The sequence below is a fragment of the Parasteatoda tepidariorum genome, chromosome 2 (genome assembly GCF_982258835.1).
Source record: "Parasteatoda tepidariorum strain Cologne lab strain chromosome 2, Ptep-v5.0, whole genome shotgun sequence".
Classification (NCBI taxonomy): Eukaryota; Metazoa; Arthropoda; class Arachnida; order Araneae; family Theridiidae; genus Parasteatoda; species Parasteatoda tepidariorum.
This window is the reverse complement of record NC_141756.1, coordinates 125,058,535-125,081,828: the sequence shown is the minus strand read 5'-3', so window position 1 is coordinate 125,081,828 and position 23,294 is coordinate 125,058,535. Positions and strand designations below refer to the sequence as shown.

General features: G+C 28.2%; 1 protein-coding gene across 3 annotated transcripts in view; it reads right to left on the bottom strand.

Moving 5' to 3' along the window:
- ATPCL (ATP-citrate synthase) overlaps positions 1 to 22,705 on the bottom strand; it is a 94,553-nt gene extending 71,848 nt beyond the window's left edge. The window contains exons 1-6 of one of the 3 annotated variants that reach the window (XM_043053237.3): positions 22,309 to 22,705; positions 13,604 to 13,766; positions 8,198 to 8,320; positions 8,040 to 8,102; positions 6,664 to 6,762; positions 3,785 to 3,876 (exon numbers count right to left, since the gene is read on the bottom strand). In XM_043053237.3, the coding sequence (XP_042909171.2) occupies positions 3,785 to 3,876; positions 6,664 to 6,762; positions 8,040 to 8,102; positions 8,198 to 8,320; positions 13,604 to 13,756 (530 nt within the window). In that variant the 5' untranslated portion in view covers positions 13,757 to 13,766; positions 22,309 to 22,705. Of the gene's footprint in view, positions 1 to 3,784; positions 3,877 to 6,663; positions 6,763 to 8,039; positions 8,103 to 8,197; positions 8,321 to 13,603; positions 13,767 to 21,971 lie in introns of all 3 variants that reach the window. The other 2 variants (XM_043053236.3, XM_043053234.3) reach the window with 2 other exon arrangements.
- Between the last annotated feature and the right edge of the window lie 589 nt (positions 22,706 to 23,294).

The following is a 23,294-nucleotide window of genomic DNA, read 5'->3' as shown; positions in this document are numbered from 1 at the left end:
TAATTTATAACAGTTAAAAAGTACAGCATTTGAAAGTTGGTTTTATGATAATTATAAAATATTATTACATTACTTGATATTACCTGATGTAAAACTTCATTCACTTTAAAAATATGCAAATTTTTAAAAAAAAACAATAGACATTGTATATATCATATTTTTGAAGTGAAGGAAGGTTTGAATCAGGTAATATCTAACTGCTTCAGCTTCTTGTGACTATTTAATTACGTGAAACCTTTATGAAAAATAAAAAATAATTGTAAACTCACATTTTTTCCATCAAATTCTAATGAATGTGAAGAAAAAAAAAACGAATAGTTGACGCATTTCTGAATTTTAGCTTAAATTTTACTTATTTTTATATATCTCTAATGACGATTAAAAGTGCTTGGTGTAATAGCAGAGCAGGCAATAACAATAAATCAGCACAAAGAATACACTACTTAGCCTAAAGCCCAGAAGCAGAAAGTGCATAAAACTGTGACGTATGTCGCAGAACAAATGAAGTCCTTCAGAACAATTTGAATCTTGAATAAGTGACAGCGCTTTCCTGCGAACCTCCCTCCCCCGCCCAACTGCCACCAGTAGTCTTGCATAACAATCCCCAACCCTAATCTCAGACATTCTTTTGTAGACCATAATGACCTGAAGGTTTAAAAGCTTCCCCTCATAAACTTGCAGAACATTTCCTCCCACCTCATTCATCATTCTCTCTAACAATGAATAGATAAAGATAGAACACCTTCCCATTGGCTTTTGTAACTATGCAAACATCCAAACACTGGTCATCTGTGCAATGTATCACAACTTGAAACACCCAAAAAAAGCAAGCCGTAAAAAATTTAAATTCAGAGATTTCCAATTTCATAAAGTTTATGACTATAATATTTTCCATTCCCATTTCAGAAGCAATTTGTGAATCGTGGGGATCTACGATTGACAGAATTGTTTCTAAAAGACCAAATGCTTTCGATGGAGATGAAGAAGTTGTTGGAACAACAGATCAACAAATGCTTGTGTTTGCAAATGGTGCACCATCAGGGCACTTGTCCCTTCTAAATATCAAGATTATTTTAATGTTTGGACCTTCATATCATAAGCATTTTATTAATAATTCATCATAATCATCGCCACTAACAAAATTTTGTAAGTCAAAAGTGATTGAAAAAGTAACAAATCAAGAATGTTTGCCTTGGTTTAAAAAATAATGTAGTGTATCTGAGTGTGATCCTGTATTTTAATAAATGAAAATATAGTATTTTAACGTAAAGTTGAATTTTTTCGCTGTGAAATGCTTGCAGAACATTTGCATATATTAATAAGTCCTGTTGCAGAAGACTGGAAAATATTCTGCTTATCGATGCCATTATTACACCATCAATCGATGAGAGTCTGGGAAGACTGACTTCTAAGTATTCATCACAGCATACGGGCAGTGATTATGATGGATTTAGCATAATCTGCATTCTGATTCCTCCCTATGGGAATTAGACAGATGCGTTGAGAAGATCAGTCTAGTTTTTAATCACCCATTTCCTTAAACACCCCTGGCAGAAGTGCCACAGAACGTTACACAGTTCTTGCTGAAAGATTTTTCTTGTAACAAAGAAAATACTTTTCAGGGTGCATAGCCAAATAGTTTCAACAAAAATCTTTTCAGTACTTTTTAAGAAAAGAATATCTTTAATCACTATATACATTAACAAAATGTGAAATAGTTTTGAAAGACTTTTCATGATCATGATAAAATAGTTTCTGTTAAATTATTCTTTACTTGATTACATTAGCCACCATAAAAAGATCGAGAGATGCTTCGGTTCCATTTCAGAGGGTAGAAATTGAAACCTGAAATTGAGAATATGTTGCAAAATGCAGCAGATTTGCACACGAGAGTGATAGAATCTCACTGAAGCCAGCTCAGCAGTCGCACACGCGGATACGCAAATATTTCATCAAACATGTAAAATTATTGGCGCTTTCATACGTTTCCGACCGTTGAATAGAAAAATGCAAACTGTATCTTTTTGCATAATTTGTAGGAAAATCAACATAGTAATGGAAAAATCTCATTTTGAAAAAGGGGAAAATTAAGCACTTTTCAAAAACACCCAATAAAAAAAAAGCACCTTAAAAAACGAAAATCAATAATAAGCACCTTTAAGTACTTTTTAAAAATGCTATGCACCCTGTTTTCATTTCTACAGAAATGTACATGAAATATTTGAATCATGCATGTAGATAAACACTTTTTGACGAGCTCAATTTAAGCCGACAGTATTGTAAATCAATGCAATGTTTCGATTGCATTGTCGGCAGTTATTAACATTAATTTTTACGTGAATTTCAAATACCCTGGTATATTTCAAACAATACAGAAAATTCGAACCGTGCATTTGAGTATCTATTTTTAAGGCAATAATTCTATTGAATTTTTGGAAGTTTTTGCAATTGATTTCTCCAAAGTTCTTAAATCCGATATTTTATCTTCAAAAAAAGATCCCTAAATAAGAGCCTCACACATATATTTTAAATACATTTTAATCTACATATTTGTTTTGTTAAATTTTTTTGTTTTGATATTTTTTCGTGTTTCCTTATTTAACCTTTGCAGATGTCTCAAAAGATCCTTTTAATTTTATTAAGCTAGTATTTTAGATGTTACAGATATATATATATCACAAATATATAATCATGCACTAAGTCGAAGGAATTTTTTTTTTTAATTTAAAATATATTAAGCATTTATTTTTTATTTTAATATTCTCCTGTGCATAAATAAATTAAAATTTGGAAAAATAAGGTATTAAATTGACAACTCTGTAAATGTTTCATTGCAGAAATCGGAATTAAATTTCATAAATAGATAACAAAGTAATTACTAACCATACTATTTTAACGAAATTCCTATTTACTCAAAGAATAATGTTTATTAAGCATTAAAATTAGATATGAGAATTGTTGTGTATTTGAATATATAATATAAAAAAAATTGCATTAAATATTTACATTCAGAAAAATTCGTGCAGTTCTAGTAAAAGAAAAACTACTAGATTAATTTATTCGCTTAAATTATACAGTTAAAATAAACTACATCATCTGAATTCTTGAATATCAGCATATAGACTGTAATGATGATTAACATATCTTTTTAATGGATGGAATTTCTGAAAGCACTCATTCAGATTGCAAAAAACAGCAAACTTAAATCATCAGCCTAATATCTCAATGAATTCTATTTCTATTAAATCAAATTTAATAGTAAGACAGTAATTGTACTGTGTTAATTCATAGTGAAGAGCTGCATAATCTAATTCTTCAGCTAATTTATAATTTTTGAAAATTAACAGTTTGAATTTTTTAGAACCTTTCTTCCTTTATATTATCTTATAACTGTAAGCTTAAATCCACAAAATTTGCAATTTAAAATATACAAGGAACAATCATAGGGTATATGTGACATCAAAATTAAAAAGCAATAGAAATAGACAGTATGTGAAGGCAATGTATTTCCAATAAGCAATCAGGGATGATTTTTGTATGAACCCTTTTTGTGAATTTTAAGTGTTTGAAAATTAAATAAATACTTGTAAAAAAAAACAATCAGATTTTCCAATCAATAAAGAATTTTTTGGTTTCGGAATTTTTTGGAATTTCGTCTTAAAAGATTGCAGATTCTGGATAATTGGTACTCTGCATCATAGCCAAAATAATAATTATTATAATAATTGTTAAAGGTGGCTTATCCATTAGGGAAGATAGTTATAAAAAGTATTAAATAACTTACTCTTGTTTATCAGCAGGTAAATTTTTGAGGAGTATTTTTTTTATATCTTCAAAAACTGGTTTCGCATCAATAGGAACATCCAACTTAAGAGCCTATTTTAAAGAATCTTAAATTAGATTATATAAATGTAATTAAAGAGATGAAATGCAATAATGTAATGATAAAATACACAACAATCAGGGTTTATCATTTTTTTTTTTTTTGATTTTTTAAAAAAAAATTTAAAAAATCAGTTTTTTTTTTTACTTAAATAGGATTTTTCTGATTTAAATCAGATTTTTCTAATTAGACAACTACACAACAATTAGACATTTTTCTAATTAGACTAATTAGACAAGAACTTTATGATTAAATGATAATTTATGATTAAAAAAACTTTATAAATGTTTAATCAAAATTAAATTAATAGTAAAACTATATTATAACAATATTTTAGAAGCTCTCTAACTTACTAAAATAATTTTTTATTAAATTATATAGCTTTGAATGCATAACAACCATTTTGAAACAAATGCATGATTGAAATTTAAAGACTAGATCAAATAGAGAATTTTAAGAATATTTCAGGGATCAGTCAAGGTTTTTCTGTGAGATACTTATTTTGTGAAAATTTAGACATAACTTGCGAAAACTAAAAATTATATTAAAAAGTCAACACAAAAATATGGTAAAAATATGGATTTATCGTTTCTTATGAGACAAAAAAATAAAATATTAAGAAAAAGTAATTTGTGTTTCTATCTTTTGACTAAAGTTGAATTTGTGAATAGTAAATTTGGCTTGGACAGACCCCTGTGCTTTAACTACTATTAAAACAAAGTTTCAATTAGCAAACCATAATTTTAATTTAAAATTGAGATTTTTTTTCTCTTGATTTTTAATATGACAAAACAAATGCTTATAAATGGAGTCTTACTTATAGGATTAATGTAGTCTTACTTATAAATGTAGATAGTGCTTATAAATGTAGTCATTCATTAAAAAATAAATAAATACTTAATTTATATATTTTTATATTAAAATATTCATTTTTAATCCTATATCAAAATAGATAAGTTAAACTCAAAAAAATTTTTAAAAAATCTATGTACTTATTGGAATTTTTTTTCCTCACAAAATTTCTTGATTGAAAATCTGATAATGTCAAAGATACTGCAAAGATATTATGAGAAAAAAATACCAGTTAATAACTCTACTGCTTCAAATAGACTTTGAAAGAGCTTGAAAGGGAAGAATGACACTATAATATCAGGAAAAAAATATCTGAATTCATCAGCCTTTTTTTTTCTATTTTTGGCATATTAGGGTAATTTATTTTTAATATAACCTCAAGCTTTAGAAATATACATTTTCCACCAATAAAGTATAATGTAGATTTTAAATCAATGCTTTTTCAATCAAAATGTAGAATTTTATTCACATTTTTTGTGCAATTTCGAAGTTGTTGGAATTTAACACACACCAAAAAAGAAAGTAATTTCGTTAACTAAAATTAATTAATGCAGCAATTTATTTAAAATAAATTTTAAGACTAAGAAAAGAAAATAATAAAAGTATCAATAATGTAAAATACTGTTTTTTAACTTTTAAAATCAAGATATATATATAAAAAAAATCAGTGGTTTAAATCAATGATATTTTTAAAAAAATCATTTGATTTAAATCAAGTTGATTTAAATCAACAAACCCTGACAAGAATAATGGAGAATTTTTTTTCTTCCTTCAAATGATGTGACAAAAGGTACTTTCCAGTTTTTTTTTTCTTTTTTCAAAAATAATTTCTAATTAAAAATCAGTAAAAACAAATAAATAAACAAGCATTATTGGCTAATTCCTTCTGATTAATCCAATTATCAAAATCCAATCCATAGCAAAATTTAAAAATCCAATGAAATGAAAAGACTAAAACTAGTTTAATTATTATCCAAGAAAGACTCCTAGAATTTGAAGCCTTTAAAAATCAATACCTTTGCAAAATAGAAATAGGCACTTTAATAATAATACTGAAACTCCCTTATCCATTAACTGGTTCTAATAGTCCCATCAAAAATGTAATTCTAACAACGCAATACCTGTTAAGATCATTGCTGAAACTAACAAATTTTTGTGTTTTTGTTTAATAAATTTACAGACACTAAAAAAATATATATCTTCAGAAATCAACAATAAAGTCAAAATGGCTAATAAGTGTTTGTTTGGACACAGGAGACAGCTAAGATCGAACCTTCTCAGTTGAAAAACAAAGTTAAAACTCTATAAGACACTCATACTTCCTGTGCTACTTTATGGAAGCAAAACTTGGACCCTAAATTCAGATATACAGCGAATACTAGAAACTTTCGAAAGAAAGATCCTCAGAGCCATCTTTGGCGCAATTCAAGAAAGGGGATGCTGGCGAACAAGATATAACTTTGAGCTCTATCAACTGATTAGCAGCCCCAAATTTCAAAAAAAAAATCTACAGTAATAGGCTGAGATGGCAAACCCCTTACTAGATGGCTAAACGACATCAAAAATGATTTTAAAACCCTAAAGATAAGAAATTGGAAGGGAGTTGCCTTGGATAGGAGACGATGGCGTTTGTCAGCTGTTGAGGCAGCCAAGTTCTGCGAGGGGCTGTTGTGCTGACAAAGAAGAAGAAAATATATATGCTCATTAGAGTTAATCCACTTTTAAGTTAAATCCAAATCATTCTCAAAAACTCTTGCCTATCTGAATTGGAACTTTGATTTATTTTACTTATTTATTTTAGTTTTTTAGGCAAGGTTTTTTCAGCCTAAACTAATGAAAACCAATTGTCTGTATCCATCAGCCATTTTAATTGAGTGTTTGTTTTAAGAACTAGAATAAGTATAGTAGAACTAGAATAGGTATAGCACCTTTGCATCAACATCACCAATGTCTACTCCTCCTTCATGATGAAATAATATTGTGTCTGCATATCGATGACTGTAGATACATATGTAGGCTTCTTCTGACTAAACAAATATAATTACATAGATAAGATCATTATAACATATATATTTAGTCAACATTCTCTTTAAAAATGCATAAATTCAATTTTTTTAAGGGAATTTCAAAAAGGTTATGGTACAAAAAAGAAGCAATAAAAAAGATCTTAAACATGCTCATAAATTAATGCAAACAATATTATGAGCAATATTATTAGACATACCGTATATTCCGGCGTATAACGCGCACTTTTAATGCAAAAAATAACATTGGAATTTACGGGTGCGCGGTATATGCCGAATATAAAAAATTATAGACTAAAAAAAATTAAATATAGAAAAATACTTTTATTTTAAAGAAATAACATACCTATATACTTTATTGATTTTCGTTATTACATAAATAGTTCATTATATTCGTCTTCCGTTATTTCTTCAGGCACGTCATCACAATCTGTTTCGTCTTCATAATCTGTGTTACCCTCATCCATGAATAAACAGTCATCTTCTGATCCGTCCAGATTATTTGAAATGCTGTATTTTTTTAATGATTTTCTAACCATCTCAGGCTTAATTTCATCCCATGCTTTTAATATCCATTCACACACTGTTTCCAAACTTGCATGTCCTCCTTTCGTAAAGGTTTTCTCGCCCTCCAACATCCAAGTGTTCCACTGTTTTTTTAAATTGGCTTTAAGAGCAGAAGTCCAATGGCTGAACTAATGGTGTCAATCTGCCCGTAATAACTGCCACATCGGTGTTACATTCTTTCAAAAAAAAATTTTTTTGCATTATCTGTAAGGTCGGACCTAAACATGTCCCATACTAAAAGTCTTTCTGGTTTTCTATAGATACTAGACGAGATATTGCACATGTACAATCCAAATTTTCATGCGCGTTATACGAAGAGTATATCTTAAAATTTAAAAAAAGTTATTAGAAATTACGGGTGCGCGTTATGCGCCGGAATATACGGTAATAATGAAAATCAAAAATAAGCATCCTTAAGAACTTTTTAAAAACGCTACGCACCATGATTTAGCAATACTGTTTTTATAAGAATGCACATCTAAACAATAAATTACATGCAAAATATTTAGCATAGGAAGAGGAGAAAAATTTTAAATTATCCAAAAAATTGCAATGAAAAACACTGTGTTGATTGATAAAACAGTTCAGATTCAGATCAGAACAGTTCAGTAAAGATTTTCATCTTTAATAATGGACATACACACACATACTGCTGTGTGTGTAATTAAATAAAAATAAACCAATAACTTACTCAGTATTATTTAATTACATACCTGTTGATGAGGAAGAAATGGTTCTATAATAAAATTATGTAACCTCCCACTTGACCTATCAACCTGTAAAGGTAAAAAAAACGTACAGATTGCAATAGAAAATATATAAATTAGTGTATTTCTTATAATCATAAGCATAAAGTAAATAGAAAGCATACCTTAGCAATTTTGTTCATACGCTCTTCAATCCATGCTCTTACACCAGAAAGATCAGTGTTTACTTTAATGAGTCCCAACTTTCCTCTTCGTTTAATTAACTGGTCTGGTTTCACAACCAATTTCTAAAACACAAAGACATTTCATAATCGACCAAAATAAGACAAGTTTTTGAAGCTCAAAAGTATTATAAAAATAAACCTTAAAAATCAAAATAAAATTACTCGCTACTGAAAATGTTTACGCAGATCAGTTTTTAAAACAGAAAACATCTCTGAAAAAACTTTTTTAGGAAAATATGTTGTTGTTGCTTATCCTCTCTGTCTGGCGGAGTCAGACAAGATCCACGAGTTCGTTGACTGAAAGGAAGTCTAAGACTAGGAGAGGAGTGCTAAAGAGATCCTCCTTAGAGAGTCCCATGCAATCCAAGAGGTGCTCAGGAGAAGGCACTTGGTCCAGATGACGAAGGTTTTCCTGCCCTCGTTGAAAGTGAGGCACTTGATGTGACTGCTAGCAAACCTTGATAGAACAGTCCGGGTACATCTGTCACACGGGGGGTCAAGGGACAAACCCGGTTTTGATCCCTTGCACCAATTATGGGTTGGGGGTGTTTCCACTCCTCCGAGATTTTTGATTTTTCCAGAGAGTATAACGCCAAAAATGTAAGTGTGGAAGAGGGAGTTGTTGTAATCCTGCAGCCCTCCTTTGCAAGAATATTGGCCATTTCATTTCCGTGGAGATTTACAAGGGAAGATACTCACTGCAAATGAACATCATGATTAAGTTAAATGAGCTTTAATTTAAGCAGGATAGAGTCGCTGATCCTGTAGTCCACAAGAGGCCAATTACTAAAATGGTGGAGAGAACTACGGCTGTAAGACAATATCGATAGGTCACCATATAAGGAAAATATAAACAGAAGAACTCAGATTTTAACTTTTCCATTTCATAAGTTACCTTGCTTGCTACGTCATTATCTGCCTATACCATAATTTTTCGAAAATCTTATTTTGGGTTACCCCTCGAGAAAATTATGATTAAAATGTTTTTCACAATTCCTTTTATATTTTTTTCCTTGAAAACTGAATAAAATAAAATGTCTACGCAGGTTACGTAGCCAAATTTTTCAAAATATAAGCACTATTTAAGTACTTTTTAAGCACTCTAAAAATATTTTTAATCACTTACCAAAAAAAAAAAACATAATTAGGATCTGTGCAGCAATAAAAGAAAAATCTATCGTTTAAAGTTTTTTATTTATAAACAGAAAATCCATTAAGTTCAAAAACATTTTCAAAAACTTTACATAATGATGATAAAATAACTAGTTTCTGATAAATATTTCAAAGAAAAGTGGGAAAATCATGCAATTTTTGTAATTTAGAATGACAATAATCGACATGGCAAAGAAAAAATCCATTCTTAAAAGATAGAAAATTAAGCCCTTTTTACAAACGTCTAATAAAAAAAACATCTTTAAGGGCTTTTAAAAAACGTAAATAAAAAAAAGCATCTTTAAGCACTTTTTAAAACTGCTACGCACCCTGCTGTGAAAGTAAAAAATCATTTTGCTTCTTGATCAGTGCAGAGATCATCTGGATCATCAGAGATCATTTCTGGTGCACCACCCCACCCCCATGGCAAAATCACAGCAACACGGCGACATTGTCGCAGAACGTTACAGAGTTTTTGCAAAGAGATTTTTCTTTTGAAAAGTAAAAAATTTTAGTTTTTTTTTCTACAGAAATTTGCACGTAAAATTTGAATTCTGCAATTAGATCATCACTTTTTGGCGCTCTCAATTTACGCCAATGGTATCGTAAATCGAAGAAATGTTACGATTGTATTTTCGGCAGTCACATTGATGTTCTCGGGGGTTTTTAAATATCCCGATATATTTCAAACAATATGGAAAATTTGAATCATGCATTTGAGTAATTACTTCGTAAGGCAATGATGCTATCTATTTTTCTGCTGTCTTTGCTATGGATTTCTTTATAGATTTTAAATCCAATGTTTTTTTATATGATATTATTTAATACAACAACCTAATCTTGAAACGAAACACGTATTTGAGTTACCCCTTTTTGAGGAGTCCGATTTGAGTGATTTCGTTGTCTATCTTTTTTTTGGCAATTCCTACTATGGATTTCATGATTTTTAATTATTCTTTTTATCATGATTATTTACAAAATGCAAAGAAGGATTTAATTAGTAAGTTTCCCCCTTCCCAACAAGAATGATACATAAGTATTTTATCACATTTTACCTAAAAGTTTGTACATAAAACTAATTCTTATAAAAATTTAAAGTTCTAAACAAGCTGAAAATTGTTTGCTATAAAACAAAAAATAACTTAAGATGTTACTAAAATCTTCAGACAGTTACTAAAAACAAACAGTGTCTTAAAAATTATTACATAATGTAAACAGAAAATAACTTCCATTAAAAAAACTACATTGAGCATAAATTAAACTAATAACCACAATTATATTAATACTTATTACTATATTAATACTTATGGATTTAGACATAAAAATCCTTAAGCAATGATAGTTATTATATGGTTTAGAATAAAACTTATGCCGAAAAGTAATAAATTATTCCCTTAAACTGTTAATAAATTATCTGAAGTTTTTAATTTTTAATAAATTAAAAATATTTTTTGGAGTTTTTTAAAGTAATAACTTTAAAGAAATTCTTAAGCTTTGGAAAATTATTGATTCTTCCCTTTCGCTACACTTATACATACAAATACTAAATTAGTGGTTCAAATTTTAACTCTTTTGGAAAAAATAATTGGAAGCCCTTAAATGCAACAAAATTCTGCAGCATCACAATTTCTTGACTTTTAAAAATATTCTGGTTTTATATATTTAAAATTCTAACCCTCACTTTTATCGACATGCACTCAAGGTGTCAAATCAAAATCAGCAATTCATGATTTTAATCACTTAATATAAACAATTTATGTTTCAAAAAAACAAACTGGTAAAGATAATTTATCAGGCAAATAAAAAGCTTTAGAGGAGTGTGGAAACAAAAAAATATTGATTCAATATTTTTTATGCCTAAGTTTATTACTAACTATATATATATATATATATATATATATATATATATATATATATATATATATATATATATATATATATATATATATATATATATATATATATATATATATATATATATATATATTAAGGGTGCGTAGCCAAATTTTTCAACAAAAAATAAGCACCTTTTAAGTACTCAAAAAATATATTCAAAGATATTACATGATCAAGATAAAATAACAAGTTTCTGACAAATATTTTTTTCTTGATTATATTAACCGTTATAAAATGATCCAGAGATTTTTCGGTTCGACATCAGTGGGAGGAAAATTAAGTCTGAAATTGAGAATAGTTTGCAAAATGTAGCAGAGTTGTACATGAGAAGGCAATAATCTCACCGAACCCAGCTCAATAGACACACATATGGACTCTTAAGTATTTCATCAAACATGTGAAATGATAGGTTCATTCATAGGCTTTGGGCAGATGGCACGGCAAAATGAATTGCAAAAACGTAGAATAGAACGATGTGAAAACCACGCTTTTGCATAATACGTGGCATATAAATATATTGCATATATATATAGAGAGAGAAATGTAGAGAAAACATGGAAAAATTACAGAACAATGAAAAAAGGGAAAAAAATAAATAATTAAAAAAATTCTGAAAAAAGGAAGAAAAAAATAAAAATCTGGAAAACAAAAGATATCTTTTCATCAGCTCACACGATTATATCAACAAAAAAGAGTGCTTCCAAATATTATATCAATATCAATATAGCCAAAGCAAAATATATCAATACAATAGTGTACGGAGCACACAAAAAAACAATAAATAAATAAATAAAATATATATATATATATAACAAAATAAATAAATACGAGAATACACGAAGAAAGTTAAGAAAAACAATAAGTTTCATTTTGCGAATATAATCGTGTGGGCTGATGAAATTTCTGGTTTTTTTTCTTAAATTTTCATCCTTTTTTTTTCTTTTAATTAATTGTTTGTTATTTTTTTCTTCTTTATTATTCCCTCCCCCTTTATATATATATATATATATTATATATATATATATATATATATATATATATATATATATATATATATATATATATATATATATATATATATATATATAAATAGATTTTATATAAATGAACCTATTATTACAAAATTTTCCTAAACTTATTCATTTATCTCAGGATGATTATTTTTATGACTAGAAAAAATAGAATTCAGAAGTTGTAAAAATATCAATCAAGGAAAGGTAAGTATTTTTACACCTGCTGTCTCTTAGAAAGCACTCTGTTCCAAGAGATTTCAATTCATTCAAGGTCAAAAAGTTGTCATTCACAAGGAAAAGATAGAAGTATGTGCAACTCACAAACACTGTCTTTTCTTTTTTCCTGCTTAAGTAATTAATAATAAAATTTGTATGCTAACTTAAAACAGGCCAATTTTTCAAGAAAAATTTCATACTTTTGGTTAAAAAATTTTAAGTTGAGATTTGTTTGATGACTTTGAAAATAAAATTGCCATTTAAAGATATTTAAAATGATACAAAAAACTTTATCTGTATTAAATAACATAATTGTTATACTTATGGCATTAAGTCTATTTAACAAAGGAGAAAAAATTATTTTCATGACAAAATGAGTACAAAAGTTAAAAATTTTCAATATAAAGTAACAATAGTGAGAAAAAAAAGAAAAAGTAAGAGAAAGAAATGGGTAGAAGGAAAAAAAATATTTTACAATCTCCAAAAATATATGAGACAAAAATAGTTTTTAAAGAAAAATTTTAAATTTATAAAGATAATTGTTAAGAAATTTCCAGATAAAGGCTGTGATTGAAACTTTCAGAAGTTGTAAAATTATTTTAATGCAACATTTTCCAGCCTACCTGACATTTTCCAGAATTTTTAGAAATTGATAAAAACTTTCTAACTTTAATCTGTTCATGAAAAACAAAAAGCTGAGTACACGTAAAATTGAATAAATGCTTCATAGCTTGAAATAAATATTTATCTTTTAATAAAGTCTAAATATTTGCACTACAATATGTCTCCAAAAAAAATAATAATAATTAACTTCCACAAATAAACTTATTATGCATAAACATGAACAAAACAATTTCTGCCTTTCAAAATATAACTGTAGATAGCAAAAATATCTTTCTCGTAGTAATGCAATGATGCGATTCACTGCAGCTAATTCAACTATTTCTTACAAATGAAATTAATATCTCAATTCCAAAAAAGAAATAACATGCCCATAAGAATTATCAAATTTCAACATATTGACTTTTAATACAAGATTGAAGCTTCAAAATAGTCGTAAAAACCTTACTTCTTTCAAAAGCCATGGATTTTCATCTACAACTTGTTGCCATTCAGAATTTTCATTTATCACAGCATATTGACTTTTTACCGCACAACTTGTAGATAAAAATTTGTTCAATAAGCCTTTACCAGTAGCTTCACTCACAGCTTTAGCAGACATTGCTTATTATCTAAAATATATTTAAAAAAATCCTTATTAAATAAGCAGAAAACAACACATATAAATTCTGAACAGATGAAAGAAAACACAAAAAGTGAAAGTAAAATTAATATAAAAATCAACGAGGGCAGGATAGGCTTGATTTAAACCACTTGATTATTTTTTAAAAAAAGTCATTTACCTAAATCACTTAATGTTTTTTTTTTCCTTTCAGTAATCATTGAATAAGTCAATATTTTTTAAATTATCAATTTACTCCTAACAACATTAAAAGCATTTTATTTTGTGATTTTTTTTCAAAGTTGGATTTTATTGACATTGAAGCTATTATCAAGGCAGGAAATGTTATGTATATTAGTATTCAATGTTCAAAATTATTTCGTCATTTAAGCATTTATATTTGATGCCTAAATGATGAAATTTTGTCTTTATCTTTGCAAATTTACAAGAGAGTTCAGTGCTGAACTTGAACATAATAATTATGATTTTAATTTTTTAAAGATAAGTTATAGAAATAATAGTAACCATTTCATTCAGAAATTATTTTAGTTATATTTTTTTTTATATAATATCAAACATTTTTAATACTTAATACATTTTATCTGAGTTTTGATATGTAAATATAAAAATCAAAAAAATCTGATATAAATTAAATAAAAAAAAAGACCTTTTTATTTATTTATTTTTTGAGAAAAATGATTTTTCTCAACTCAACTTTTCTTAATGTTTCTACATTAACTCGAGGATTTTTGAATTTAAGAAGAAGAAAAAAGTTTCCCTATTCTGTGAAATAATGAAAAAATTGATATAAAAGTGCCAATAAAAAATTCTTAACTGATTTTAACACAGAAAGAACTGAAGAATTCTCCTACTTAATGTGGCACACATGAAACAAATGTTTGTCCAATTAATTTCTTAAAAAATTTTTCAAGTTATGTAAAAAATCTTGGCAAAGTAATATCTGAGAATGTTAAAAAATTTCTATATGTAAGATCAGGGATAATTTTATACTACATAACCTTAATATTTATGCAGTTGAAGTTATGTAAGTGAGCCCAACTCAAAAATCCTGAAGATTTTTCGAGTAAAATCATTTAATGATGCATTTCAAAAAATTAACGTCTTTATAAATTTAAATCAATGATATTTTCGAAACATGAAATTCAAAATAAATTATATACAGCATAATTTAAATGAATAATTATGTATAAGTTTACTTTTATCTCTAATCATATTTATTATTTTACCAGAAAAAAATATTTACAAATGAAAGAGATGCCAAGTATAAATTCTAGTTCTAATATTTTTAAATAAAATATACAAGAATTTGTACACATAAATGTGATCGATGATTTCTCGAAACTTCTGGATTGCGGTTAGCGAAAAATCAGGGATTTTTTCCGGAGCACAATCATCTCTGGTATGTAGAGATACATAAAATTAACTTACGCAGCCACAAACACTCAGAAAAAAATTACCTCACTTTACTAGGCTAATTTTGTTGAATTTTCCCACTTTTGGCAACTGGTGCGCTTGGTTTTGTCTTAGTGCAACCAGCCCAGTGGGTTTAGACTCTAGCATTTGGCAAATCGAGGGTCTAGAGTAGTGATTAAATTCCCACACTGAACATTCTGTGAAAATCTTGTTGGAGAAAAATTAACCTTAAAAACCTCATTCATAAAATATGCCCAAAAGGGGCTATGAGTTATATTAATCGGATGGGTCCCTTTTCATGAATTTTCTTTTCATTTCTTGACGGTCATCAACAAAATTTGGAAACTGAACAACAAAGTACGTTAAGATTCCCAAATTTTTAAATGGGAGAAAAAAAATTATTTTTCAAACTCTGGCCGAACACTAATGAAAGCGTAGGAGAAATTAATATCATCACAAATAAGTTTTTGTCAAATAAGACAAGAATGCACCCTTTTTTGTAAAAAATTGCTTTCATTCACAAATAAACTAGTTTTTGATGATTTTAGTCCATCATTTGTTCTTAACACCCTAAATAATGCATTTTTGCTCTCTAGAATTAACATGAAGGGGCAACGAGATGAAAAAATGTTTGCAGATGAATATTTTGGTAAACATTTCTACATCTGTTTAGGTTACTTAAGATAATAAATTTTATTACCCTTTCCAAACACAAAAGAGATTGAATAACACCAGTAATTTCCCAACATGAAAGAAAGACTTCTGACTACAATTACAATTTGTAATTCAAAGATAACACTCAGAATAGTATAGAAATTTATTTATCCTTAAACAGGGTGCATAGCCATATTATTCAACAAAATATTTGCACCTTTTAAGCACTCCAATAAAATTTTTAAGCACTTTAAAAAAATCACAATTAAGTAGGAATTGGAAAGCTTTTGACAATAGACGGTTTTATCTGGTTTAAACCGTCATGTCAAAAAAAAATTTTCAGCATTGTTTTTGACAATTGTCAAAATTTTTGAATCATAATTGAATGGAGTTTTCATATGCTACGGACTGACGATATGCCGAAATAGATTGGGGTTAAATTAATTGTGCAAATGTTGAATTGAACAATGTCTTTCTGCATAATTCGTAGCGAAAATCAACATGGTAAAGGAAAATTTTCATTTTGGAAGAGAAAATTAAACACTTTTAAAAAACATCCAATGAAACAAGCACCTTTCAGGGCTTTTAAAAAACAAAAATAAGCACATTTAAGGACTTTTAAAAACGCTACGCACCCTGTTAAAAAGATGTGCTTTTTTTCAACCCAGTGCAAAAAAAAAAAATTATCACTCTCGTTTTCAGAATTTTTTTCAGAAGCCAACTCATAAAAATGTAGACAAAAGTCATACCCAGCCATACAGAATATGTCTGAAATTCAGGAATAATTCAGGTTCTCTGGGAAATTTTTTGGTCTAATTAAAAAAAATTGTTACAAAATTTCTCAACATATTGTTCTACAAGGTCATGGAATGGTCCCCCAATTCATAAAGCTTTAAACTTTTTAAAACAATTCTTAGACAGGTGAAAAACAGAATGGTTCCATCAGCTCAGCATAGAATGAATCATTTAATAAGCCTTTACTTTAAATTTGGGTGTGGGGATAGTAATTATCCACAATGTCAACCTTCATCTACGTTAAGTTACCATAACATAGAATCAAGTTAATGTCTCTTGTATACTAGTGAATTGGTATTGTAGTGGTAGACGCACTACAGCACTCCCACACCAGAATTATATCGGTGATAGAATTCAATGAACGGATAACACTAGTTGATTCATTGCTGCTTTTCGTGAAAAGCTGTATTAAGATCACTGTCCTTTTAAATGCTGACCCTGAGAGCAGTATCAAGTTAACGATCGTGGCTGCTCCTGTGTTAGCCATTAGCAGTAGAGTGTATACAAGTCGGCGTTGTGTGTGACCGAAACCGAGTAGCAACAGCATGAGGTGGTGGATAATGTCGCAATCACAAGTAGCAAGTCAACTGTCCAATGAGGATCAATGAAATAGGCGTGTTCAAATCGAAGTGGGTGTTTCTGTCAAGGTAGGCGTGTACACGTCAGACCCGAAGGCCACCAGTGTGGGGGTAGTCACACCGACCACGTCAACCTTCACTTATGAAAAGGTACCCCAACATAGAATCGAGTTAATACGTCTTATACATTTGTGAATTGGAATTGTATTTTTGTAGTGCTAGACACACTACACTGAGAATGTTTTTTTTTTTTCTTAACCAAAATAAATTAGACTACTTTACCTTTTGACTGTTGTTAAATCTTAATGCTAAATTAAAAATGTAGTATGTGGACAAATATGGCATAAAAAAGATGAAAAATCAATTTAAATATTAAAATTTATATTTTTAAAGTTTATTTTAGCATTGGATTTTTTATATTTCCCTATGCCATGACAACTTGCTATCAAAAAAGAAATAGAATATTTTCTGTTGTGTTAACGCTATAGAGAAACACAAAAACTTTACATATTAGTAACTTGTTTATTTAGGGTGACCCGGGATAATTCACGATCACTCTGTTTCTGGGGTAAATAATGATCACCCAGTGTTTTCATCAGAGAAAAAAAAATGGGTGAGAATTTCTCACCCTTTCTCAAAAACAGGGTGAGATTTCAAAAAGTTAAGTGAGATTTCTAAAAAAACAAAAACTCTTGAAAAAAAAATCCTTTCTTTAATTATAATACATTGTTAACGTCTTCTATTTTTTTAAAGCATTGAATATTTTTGGTGCATCATCATAGAAGATTTTGCCTTTACAAGGTATTTGTCCATCTTACATAAGTGCATAAAAATTTTGAACGTCTTACATGAAGAAACTTTACCTACGGTAAACGCGTGGTTGCAGAGAAATGTATTCTGAAAGGGGTTCCATGGTTGTGTTCTGTTGTTCGAAGAGGTTCTGAACAATACTGGTAAATAGGGAAGCTAGATAATGGGGCAGATGTTGAAAATAATGAAAGATCCAGGAAGAAAAGATAAACGGATTTTATTCTAAATGGCGTAATTCGAAGTTTTTACCAAAATGCGAGAAATTCGTGAATTTTGAAATTGATTTATAGAATGCGTGAATTTCTCGCGGTAATCATTTTTTAATGAGAGAAAAGAAAAAAATATGCGAGATTCTCGCGTTCTCGCGCTGTAGTGAAAACACTGGATCACCTAAGTTTTATTTTAAAAAAAAATTTTTTTTTTAATTTAAGACATAGACAAGAATGCTTGTACACTTTACTAGAGTATAACTACATTTACTTAATAATAATTTTTTGTTTAATCTAACAAAATAAGTATCTTTTAAACTGCTTTCTGTATTTTCCATTTCAAAGATGGGTTTCAAAATGAGCACATTTCTGCAAAGATCCCCCTCTTTCTCTTAATAATAAATATTTTGAGTCACTTTCTTTTTCTTTGATATAAAAGTAGTGTAAGCTTTTGTTTAATTGTTTCACATCTACTGTAAACATTATAATTGATTATAGGAAACTATATCAAATGTTGCCCCCTACAGATGGGGTAATTATTGATCACTGGGGTAATTCCTGATCATTGTCATTTCTTCTTATAAATAGTATATAAAATAGCTTATAAATACCTAATTGTCTTTTCTTAAATAACAGTTCATATTTATTAAGTGGAACAACTATAAAATATATTTTAACTGTCATAACAAAATTTGTTTTTAACTCTATACAAGACTGTATTCTGATTTGCACCATTTCTGGTTTGTCTTACCTTGCTTCTATCTTAATTTTATGTGTGTACATCATTAGAATAATTTTTAAGCTTATAAATTAGCCTAGCATAATTGTTAGAATAATTTTTAAGTTTATAAATTAGCCTAGTATAAATATGGTGAGAAATTATAAGCCTAAAAAGGATACTAAGCTTCTAGAAAATAAAATTAGTGAATTTCTTCAGGGTGGCCACCCACCTGGAAAACCTGGAATTATCAGGGATTTTTTTTATACTGAAAAAAACCTGGAAATATCAGGGAAATTTGGATAAAAACCTGGAAAAATCAGGGAATTTTAAAGAAAAGCTGGAAATTTTTTCTTTGATCATTTTTTTAATTTCACCAATTTAAATTATTTACTAATTTTCTTAATTTAAATTATTTCATCCATTATACCCACCTTTTTTTAAACGGAAATGTATCGCCAAACAGTTGAAATATCATCAACTTAGCGATACTTTGCTTGCATCAAAATTTGCTCCATTACAGCTCTGTTAAACTAGAATGCCACATAAAATTCTGTCACAGTTGCTAAACAAATGTAGAAACCTTTGACCGCTATGGGACTGTGCAATTTAGGAAAGATTCTGGTGGAGGTAGAAAAAGGGATTAGGAAATTTGCTTCTGTTTTTAAATTCTGTCCTTGGGTTATTGTCCATTTATGGCTCAAGTTTGTTCCGATGCTTTGGTGGTAATTTTTTTTTCTATTTTGACAAAATGTTTTTGTATTTTTAACTTTATGAAATTCTCCAAAAATTAGTTGATTATAATTTAATAATAATAGACTTTATATTGCACCCTTTTTCTGAAAGCTTTTCTACTCCCATACAAAGAAATCTATGAATTATTTTTTTCTCAGCAAACCAACCAATCACATTTTTTTACAATCGCTAACCGCAATGTTTGTCAACAAATCTTTACAATTGTTGCATTAATGATTTTTGATTCAAAATTTTGTACCAAAACATTAAAAATTAAATAAAAAATCTTGCCAAATTGTCAAAATAAATTATTTTTTTCAAGATGATATGTTAAAAAAATAATATTTTGAATAAAATATTTTATAATAGCGACACTTTCCTAGTACACATCCTTCACTTAACAAGAAAAAAGAAACAAAAACCTGGAAATTTTAAGATTTTTATCTGGAAAACCTGGAAAAATCAGGGAAATTTGAAATCTGATTTGAGTGGCCACCCTGTTCTTTTAATGATTGAAAATGAAAATTTCAGTGTGAGAGCTGCTGCCAGAGCTGTTGACATACCTTACTTAACTTTACACTTTCCCTTAATGAAGTTAAAAAATCCAGCAAAAGTAACCCATGTGGGAACTCTCTTATATTTCAGAAGAACATGAGAATGAGTTGGCTGATTGTCTAAAATGTATGGCACGATGCAAAGATTTTTGAAAATTTAAAGTGTTAATCGCTCTTCTTGCTTTTAAATAAATCATTTTATTAGCTGCTTAAACATATCTTTTTGGTTTATTTGTTTGATCTTGATGTCTTATTTGTTAATTACCATTATATAATTATTTTTAAACAGCCCCTTTACATAAAAACTGGTGATCAGTAATTACCCCAGAAGTGATCAGGAATTACCCCAGAAATGATCAAGACCAGGGGTAATTCCTGATCACTAAAAACTTAAAATCTTTTAAATTCTTATTAGATTTTCAAACAAAAGGTGGCATTGGACTCATCTCATATGGCCTCAAACTTCCAGTAAATATTAAAATTCTATTTTGAATAGTTTTTTCACAAAATAGATGTTTGCGTTTTTTTGATCTGGAACTACCCCAGGTCACCCTACTAGTTTGAATTTAAGTTTATATATGAGAGACCTTAAACTTAGTTTCATAACTTATTACAACACAATTTGATTTCAACACATGTACAAATTTATTCAACAATTGTGAATCAAATGAAGTTTCTTTTTCTTTTGTTAAAGAAAGAACTGTAGTGTATCTACCACTACAAAAATGTAATTCTAATTCACTAGTATAAGTAAGACATGTTAACTCTAGTCACAAATTTATAGGAAACTCAAAGAAATTAAATTTATTTATTGTTTGGATAATACCAAATATAGTAAGTTTTAATTTAAAAAAAAACTCATTCTAGTTTAATAAATGAATTTAAGCTTCTAATTTATTGAGCTAATTCATAAATTTTAAGCAGATAAGTAAAAAAAAGTAACTCCCAAGTATGAATTAAAATTTCATTTTGATCCAAAATAATAGAATATAGATCAACATCATACCATACTTCAATGAAAGCAATAAACAATGTAATATTTTTATTTGCTGTAGCTGTAATTTACTAACAAATTAGAAAGTAAAAAAAAAAATCAACATAAAATTTTTGAGCCATGCCAAATAAATGAATAATAAAAAAAGTATGAAATACTTGTTAAAAAGCTTCAGACTTACAAAAGACTTAAATAATATTTGTATCTGCAACTTATTAGCAAATAATAAGAACAAGGAAGTAAAAAAAAAATCTTACTTTAGTATAACACAAAATTGTAAGACATACCAAATAAATGGATAGAAATAGTACGTACAAAATGTTTGTTTAAAAGACTAAATGTAATAACTTATTTTAATGGCAATTTATAAACAATTTAACGTTCAACTGTTGTAAGAAAGACAAAGTGTTTTAATGGGAATCAAAAGCTAAATTGCCAGGACAAGTCAAAAAGAATGAAAAAAATAACTTTAAAAATAAATTCAATCAAAAATTTTTAAAAAATGTTGTCTTCTTCATGACTTTTAGGATAAATAAAAAAGATTTTTTTTAAAGTAGGACAGAAAAATACTCAGTGACAATATTTTCTTTATAGAATTTAACGACAATTACAGCATAAGAAATAAAAAAGATGACAAAAAATAATATTCAATTCAACAACACTAACTAGCTGAGACATGTCATTAAAAAATTATATATTATGAAATGCAGATAGTTTAAAAGAGTTTTACATACTTTCAAGATATCTCCTGTCAATATATTTTAATTATCTAAGTAAATTTCAAAGGAGAAATCATAGCCGAACTGGCTTAACTAAATTGTATCCACAATGTATCAAATTAAAGAGCAGCAAGATTTACTAGCGGACGAAACTGCATGGGGATAAGCAAATAATGAGAGTTTGATTTCATCACATCGAAAGATACCGATCACCTCACCTACGTCGAAGCAAGTTCGGAAAATGCAAAGAAACAAAATCGCAGAATTGATACTTACGGAAGTAAGAATCTTTAAAATAGTGAAGAGAGTTTCGATTCGCGATTATTTTAATGAATTAAATTCTGAAAGTTACCGCATATCGTCACACGTGTCAAGCGAATGAACTGATGCTGTATTCGTGACCTGGAACGATTCTTTATAAGAGGATATCTTCTTATCCGGATTTCGAAAAGCGAAACAAGTAAAAAATAAAAAACACCGTATGCCGACTTGCTACTGTCACAACGCTATCGCCATCTCTTGACAGAAAATGAAAGTTTATTTATGGGATCAGCAAATTTAGTTGACTAAAAGAACTTTAGTGAGTTGTTAATTAAAATAAATTTATTTATTGAACTCATTGTCTTGTAGAGTATAGAAACTGGTATCGTTAAGAACGTGTTGAAACTTTCAGATGAAATGTCAGATAATGTCCCCAGTCCAGGGCCGAGGAGAAGGTCCTGCCCAGTCCCCACTACCCTCTCTTTTAATGACCTAAGAATGTCAAACTTGTTTTCCTCTGAGGGTCGGATTAAATAATTTTCGAGTGTATCGTGAGCCGAATTGCTAAATAAAATAAAGTAAAAATAAATTACAATGTAAGCCATCGCACAAAGAAAATGTGGAAAAATTAACTGATTAAACAAAATTTGAAGAGTTCTTTTTTATTTATTTGTTAAATAATTTATTTCTTACCTTTAAAAAAAAAAATTTGGAGCTTTAAAAATATATATATTTTTTTAAAAATTTAATCATTGTTTTTATAAAAATAAAAAATTTGTTTCGAGATATTATAAGTTTAAAAATTACAATAAAATTTTTAAAAAATTGCACATAACTAAAAACTTAGCACGGGCTACTATAAACAAGAAATTTGATCCAATTTGTTTTTATCACCAAGAAAACTTAAAAAGACAACCAAAATCTATTTTAAGTTCCAAATAAAAATTCACAAATTAAACCAAACTAAAAATTAAACCAAAGAAAAAATTAAACCAAGCGAATTTTTTTAAGAAATCTTTTTAACAATATTTTTTTTTATTTATATTTTTTATATAAAAATATATATTTTTTTTTTTT